The sequence below is a fragment of the Triticum dicoccoides genome, chromosome 4B (genome assembly GCF_002162155.2).
Source record: "Triticum dicoccoides isolate Atlit2015 ecotype Zavitan chromosome 4B, WEW_v2.0, whole genome shotgun sequence".
Lineage (NCBI taxonomy): Eukaryota > Viridiplantae > Streptophyta > Magnoliopsida > Poales > Poaceae > Triticum > Triticum dicoccoides.
The window spans coordinates 552,476,758-552,483,741 of NC_041387.1; the positions used below are offsets into that span (position 1 = coordinate 552,476,758).

Sequence of the window (6,984 nt, forward strand, 5' to 3'; positions counted from 1 at the left end):
CAACCCCTATACCACCTCCCTGCCCCATCCCTGTCGCCGAGGAGGAGCTTGCGCTCGGGGAGGACGAGGAGACGGCCACCTCCGGGGAGCAGCAGAAGGAGGAGGGGCACGCGGCGGCGGCGACCAAGAGGCGCATGGCGCAGCCGACCAAGAAGGCCAGGAACATGGACACCGGCAACAAGGAGCCCGAGTTCCTCGACAAGCTGTCCTCGCCAACGAGGCCCGCTACAGGGATGGATGAGAGGATGTGAGGTCAGCCCACCCCCTCGCCTTATCTTGCTTGTACGCCGCAGCATGTGAGTGCCATGAAGATGAGGAGGAGGCAGAGAGGAAGATGTTCCGTTTGTTTACCCATCTTTTATTAGTTTGAGATCTCGTTTCATTGCAGGTCCCCTTTGTCTGTTGACTGTTCGAATTGTGGGCTGGCATACACACCACAGTAGTTATTTGTAATTCCATTTGATGGCTGGGCTGCTGAATTGGGATTTCAGTGATCATTTTGGGTGGTTGTTTAGGTGGAGTGTGCCTGAGCAGCCACCGTAGCGGCACTTAGTGGTGGACTGTTGTTGCTTGTTGTATCGTAATGACATGGACGTGCGCTTCTATAATGATATACACGCTTGTGTGTGTTATAGAAAAATAAAATGTTTCAGTCTCAACCTATAATCATTTTGTACAAAAAAAGCCTGCACTGTGTTGGACTTTTAAGTTGCTTCCGGATACAAATTGATTAAGTGATCTTAATGGATGCCTGCAGTGAATGCCATACAATTCTGGATTACACTAATGATCAAATTGAGTTTAACATTATGCATCCAATATTGGATTTATCCAGCCAATGCATATGCTTTTACAAAAGCTGCTTTGTGAAGGCTTCAGACATTATTTTCTATGCATTTCTGGAGCATGTGATGTTTTTTTCATGCTTTGAGTCCAAATATTTACCATTGTCCATGTCCTCTACTTCCCTCCACCAGGTGAAAGCAACACCATCGGCGTTCGTCGCCTTCATCCTTGACCTCCCCATGTTGTCTCTGTACTGCCCAACGGTACAGCATATGCTTCTCCTCCATGGTCGATTGTTCACTAGGCTGGCCCATGGAAGCACCACCACTCAGGTCAACGGTTTCACAGACGCTTATGTTTGTTCATTTAGCGTGTGGTTAGTAAATCAACATTTTCTTTGGCAATTAGGGTAGGATGATTTACTTCTATATCGTCTAGATCATGTTTAGTATTTTTTCTTCTAAGATACTTTATTATTCTTTATGTTTATAATTGCAACAAAGTGAGTTTTGTAGGTTCATTGGGTAATCTTCTGGATTTTTGGACCACATCTTTATTTTCTTAACAACTCATGATGTACCACATAGTAATTTTGATTTTTCATCTAGATGTTATACTTTACAAGATCTACAATCTGCACACAACTCGTGTTTGCTGTTTAGTCTTGATAATTCTTGAAACATTTCCATGTTTTTTTTCTGTGACAGAGCTTCTGATGTCGTATCTATACTCATGCTTAAAAGATACTCCCTCCGTAACCAAATATAAAACGTCTTTGTAGTTCAATTTGAACAGCAAAAATGTATTGTATTTAGTTACAAAGGTAGTACTTGTCTTGGTTGATTGCTTTATGAAGAAATTTGACCATTTTAGACTGAAGATATGGATTTATGATAGTTTTGAGATGAGAGGAGAAAATGATAAGTTTGGAAAATGATGAAACTTCCAAAAATTATGATAGTTTGCTTTAGCATGTGGTTAGGTTACACTCTTAGGAGATAAATGTTCTTCTGTAATTTTAGTTTCAAGTACTTTTGAGTGATAATAAGAAGCATATGTATTTAGGTAATGTTTTCTAATACTATTATTTAGGTGATACAAATCAATATCTTGTTGTCTTTGCTGTGCAGTGGCCTTAGCGCTGGACCACGAGGTTGGATAGGGAAAGCATGTGTATTCTTTAATTATTGGAGGTTTTCATATTCATATATCAATACAAGGCGGGATATGATGCAGGTGCATGCCTTTATTTTGTTTCTTTATGATCTTCTTCTCTACTTAATGATAGACGCAATGTATAGGCTGAATTTGCTTTGGTGAGAACTGGTATAGCACTGAATCAGGCAAGGTGTGAATAAGTGTGCTTAAATGCTTTCTCTGTTTATGTGTTTACTCCTTACTATGTTGTACAAGTTTCCACTCTCGAATTTGCCCTCTTTTAGGCACGTGTCTGTCCCACATATATATTGGTAAAAATGTATGCACTACATAGGTTTCTTTCTCAGATGTCCATATGATATTTGTACTGGAAGCTTGTTGTCCCCTTACCATCTATTTTCCTGGTATGAGAGGATGTCAGATTGAGTTATTCATTTCCGCTACTTCCTAATTGTACCCGAGATAAACTCGAGGTGGTTTGAAGATTTGTTTTGTCTATTTTCATTTCTTGATTTTTTGTGAAAAGTGCCTCCATGGGATTAGCGAGGTGTATTTATGCTCACCCCTTTTTAGTGTTTGGTAAAGCCGACGGACTGCAAACATTATGTACCCTATATGGTCGCCTTTTGCCTTTTTAGTGCATAATGTGTCATGACAGGTTCTTTTCCTGGAGGTATCGAGTTAATTTGCCAATCAAGGATAGCCAATGACCCATTCTTTAAAAATAATATAGTTAGATCCCTGTTCGGCTAGATGCTTGATGTTTCTCTTCAATCAGAAAATTATGCTAGATGCTTGATGTTTCTCTTTAATCAGAAAATAGCGTATAACAAACATGTCTAAGAAATTCTTATCAATGAGAAAGCTAAGGGATATGCTGAACCTCAAGATCTGTTCTCGGCCTGACACGTTTAGAAACTTGCATTGCTGTCAAAGGAACCTAAAGAATTAATTGTTGCTACATGTCAAGATCCTTTCTCATAACTCCGACATGATTACCACAATATTTTATGGGAGGATGGGAGGATATCTTTTGCAGGATGAGCTCATTATCAAAATCACTACTTGAAGTGGTTCTGAACTAACCGAATAGAGCTTGCTTGCCCTTTAATGATACATGTTCAAAATAATATTTGTTGCTGTAATGTAGAAGGTAAAAGGGAATAAAATGATCTCTTCCAAATGCTTTAGAATACATGCTTTAGAACACTGATTATTAGCTATAACGTCTCTCTTTGCTTTGCTAGAATATCTCTTCACATTGATGCATAAGCTGTGCCAAAATAGATACTCGAGCTCATGAATGTTGAGAAACTCATTAGGGAAAATGTTGCAAGTCACCTATAGGCAAGCCACTTAATTTACTTTATTGTAGTTATCAGTATATCAGTACCATGTGGTCTTTCTTCTTAAAATATAGAGGAGGGTAATCATATATTGTTTGTTTGGTATTTGCATGTAGTTATTATTTCATAAAGGCCTATGTTTGACCTTCTATTATATCAGGACATCTTGGTTCTAAATGCATTCTCTGTTTGTTCTATCTTTCCCTGTTTTGTCATCTTCAGTATTTTTTGTTTCTTCATACGTGCATTTTTATCGTCCCAACCATCCACTGTCCTGACGGGCACGCCAAGGCACACATTTAATTATCAGAAGATGGTTATGTTTTTATGGGGCCTGCATTTGTAATGGTTCATTAAGGTCACCATTGAGCCACCTTCTGTACTTTAGAGGCGTATTGTGCGGCTACACCTTTGTGTTTTTTTATCGATTCACCCATTGCAGTGTAAATTCAAGTTCTTGGATTTTTATTTCTTCTTTCTTCTTTTTGGTGAGCGAATTGGCTAATTGAGCTATTTTCCTCTTGGTTTGTTGCAACAATTGGGAAGGATCGTCGTGTATTATCTATCATGGTTATTAGCTAGCAAGAGTGATGCCACAAGTGGATCTGCCCAGTAAATTTGTTAATTACTTTCTTGCAAGAATGAATTGAGTTTGGTTTCTAATCCCTCAAGTCTATTCAAGATTGCCCATTTTTTAGTTACATACAAATATGCACCTTGATTGCTATGCATAATCACGTAGGTAATTCCATCTCTTTTTGTTGATGCTTTATCCTGCTTGGATCATATATACTGCACGCATATAAGCTTTCTATACATAGATAACTAGAGCATTATAAAGTAGTGTGTCATGTTCTAATTATAAATGAAGAGAAAGTTAAGAACTTTGTAATTACATAGTAAATCATGGCTAGATCGTAGAGGTTAGAGATGTACAAATGATTGATTAAACATATATATTTATATTTGCAACAACACAATGGATCATGCCAAGTAAATATTTTTGTAGAATATAAGTCAGGTTTAGAACTTTTGAGCACGACAGCTGAAAAACCAAAGTAAATCCATCGTATATATTCAGTATAATGTATATTTAGATATTCATGGCGCTGCATAAGCTTAATTCAGTTCCCTGGGAGCACTAGCTGCTTGTGTATACATGTATTTCTTGATTCTAATAAGATGCAGTCAATCTTTGAAAATACAGTAAGCACCTGTCACTAAATTTAGAACTGGCGTGATGTGTCTCTATGTTAATAACTATCATGCTTGCATAGCTGGTTGATTTAGTTGATTATAATCAAACTGGACCGTCATAATTTTAAGATCATGATAATTTAGATGAAAAATGATCAAAGAAATACATGTACCAAAGTCACATCTGTTTAGATCATGATTAGGCATACAATTGCTCCTTCAAATTATTGTGATATTGTAGTGCTCTTTAGTCTAATAAATTATGTATTGTGGTGCTGCACCTCCTTTTCTCTTCTTTCCTGGACATAAACTCTACATGGGAAGTTACCTATTGCCCGCTACACCTTTCTATGAACTTTTGTTAATAATCTGCCTATAATTATAAGAAAAAATGCATGAATGTATATAGCTTTGCACCAGGACACTTTACTTTTGCTATGACAGGTCATTTTTGTGAGCTGCAGACGATTTTGGCATTGATGTTCTCATGGAAGTCATCTTATCTTTGCAAGCCTACTGATAGAATACACTCAAGATAGGGCACCACATGTCACTCCTATGTTTATAAGCTTATAGAAGCAAACATTTTCATTATCTTTGGCACTTATATTGTCATGATATTAACTTGTGCAGCAGAGTTTTAAAATCAGAATGGGGTAATAAATGTGTCTACTATGACAAAGTGAGGACAAAACGAATGCATCGAGTTACTAATGCAGTGGTTTTCAAGGTTGGACATCGATATCAACTATGATTATTTAATAGAGAAATTATGTTCATATGAAGCGAAAGAAAAGCATGCAGTACCTTACATTGACAGTGATTATTACGCCATTGTGGTACTTCAAATTCTGATAAAGAATATATTTCATGACCGAGATTTGGGATTTGGAGAATCTCAATTCTGATATGTGCATGCATCTCCTTTTATTTTGTCACGCTACGGAATGTTCTAATATGGGACTACTTACTCTGTGAATCTCTTATATATAATAAAATTGTCTATATGTAAAGTTTTCCTATTTTAATTCTATTATGTTGTTGATGACGAATGGTTCTGGAATTTGGAAATTAACATTTCATAATCTCATGTGCTAAATTGGATGCTACCTTGCTTCCAGCTTTTATAATCTCATGAGCCTGTTGAACTCAATGATGTTATTCTTTTGGACAGAGTAAATGTTTCTTCTTACCCTTGAACACTATAATTGGTTCTCTGTTACATGTGTTAAACTTGCCTTCATACTAATGCATCATGTTGTTTGATCTTCCACGGCTTACAATATCGTTGGGCCCGGCACCCTCGCGCCAAGGCGCGTTGCCGGTCTAGTATAATAGATGATGGCTATAGATGACTTGGCAGTTCCTTATAGCCATCGATTGGCTATATTATTAACCATGCTCTAATGCGTTTTTAAAAACCGCATTTGACTATTGATAAGATTATTAGTACAGGAGATGTATAATGTGAAAAATATATCATTGGAAGCTCCTTTCACATACGAATTTGACCGTATGCTTTGTGTAAGTTGCATGTCATATATTATTACTCTAACATTTGGTCAAAGTTAGCCTTGAAAAACGCATTAGGCCCTGTATAGTAAATGGAAGGAGGGAGTAGTAGTGGAAGTGGATACTCTAATGTAGGTATCCCTGCCTTACCCTTCCTTTAGGTCAGTTACTGGCGGACCCCATGCTTGCTACGCCTCGCATGTCAGTTACTCAATGGGTTCGGCCACATCAGGGGATCCTGATCCGTAGTATACTCCCTCTGTTTTTATTTACTCTGCATAAAATGGAGGGAGTGGTAGTATAAATGACGCGGGCGGGGGAGGGGGAGGGACGTCGGTTTGCTCTCAACTACGGTCCCACAAGCGAGCAAAAATGCAAGACGAAGCGCGTTCCATTCGGTGAGCGACATAGAGGGTCCAGCGTGCCAGGCTGCAATGTGAACGCGACAAGAGCGATGTACAGTCAAAACCGATTAACTGGTTGTCATCGGAACCACTATTCACACCAGAACCTTCGCTACTCGGCTTACGCCAGCCACTGCCCTAAAACCACACCTAATCTCCATCCCATTCCCCCAACTTTCGATTCCCTAGCCCGCATCAAGCGTCCCCTAGTTCGCCGGAAAGCCATGGTGCGCCACAAGATGACGTACTACAAGATGGTGACACCAGAGCACCGTGCAGAAATCGCGGCGGCGGTCAGCGCCACAGACCTCCGTTCCTAAGCTCGCTTTGTGGCGGGCCAATCCCCGAGTTCTTTGGAGCCAAGCTACGAGGAGGAGGAAGCTGATCCAATGTTCATGGCGGAGGTCGCGGCGCAGAAGGCCCCCGATAGGTATGAGACGATGGATGTCGACTTCGTGCCGGCATCCGAGTTCCCCATGGTGCAGGCGGACCAGCGGTTCAACCTGGCGATACTAAAGGAGAGACGGGAGGCAGAGGCTCAACTCGAGCGGAGTGCGTGCACGCCATTGCCATCGAGGCTC

At 39.6% G+C, this 6,984-nt stretch overlaps 1 protein-coding gene across 3 annotated transcripts; it reads left to right on the forward strand.

The window, feature by feature from the left end:
* The first annotated feature begins 6 nt into the window (after positions 1 to 6).
* Positions 7 to 5,509, forward strand: LOC119291416. 3 transcript variants are annotated; one of them, XR_005142414.1, is made up of 4 exons: positions 7 to 252; positions 978 to 1,118; positions 1,917 to 2,022; positions 5,124 to 5,509. XR_005142414.1 is itself a non-coding variant. In XM_037570174.1 (4 exons), the coding sequence occupies exons 1-4, from the start codon at positions 238 to 240 to the stop codon at positions 5,145 to 5,147; spliced, it is 333 nt and encodes a 110-aa protein (XP_037426071.1). In that variant the 5' UTR covers positions 7 to 237; the 3' UTR covers positions 5,148 to 5,509. The 3 variants fall into 3 exon arrangements, 1 of the variants encoding a protein (XP_037426071.1); XM_037570174.1 differs by having other exon boundaries at positions 978 to 1,162; positions 5,121 to 5,509; XR_005142413.1 differs by having other exon boundaries at positions 1,917 to 5,509.
* The last annotated feature ends 1,475 nt before the right edge of the window (positions 5,510 to 6,984 follow it).

Bases quoted from the DNA above. Each gene is read 5' to 3' on its own strand.
- LOC119291416 (XM_037570174.1), top strand. The intron at 1,163-1,916 runs GTTAGTAAATCA...TTTGCTGTGCAG, and splicing joins GTTTGTTCATTTAGCGTGTG to TGGCCTTAGCGCTGGACCAC. The intron at 2,023-5,120 runs GTGCATGCCTTT...TAACTTGTGCAG, and splicing joins CAAGGCGGGATATGATGCAG to CAGAGTTTTAAAATCAGAAT.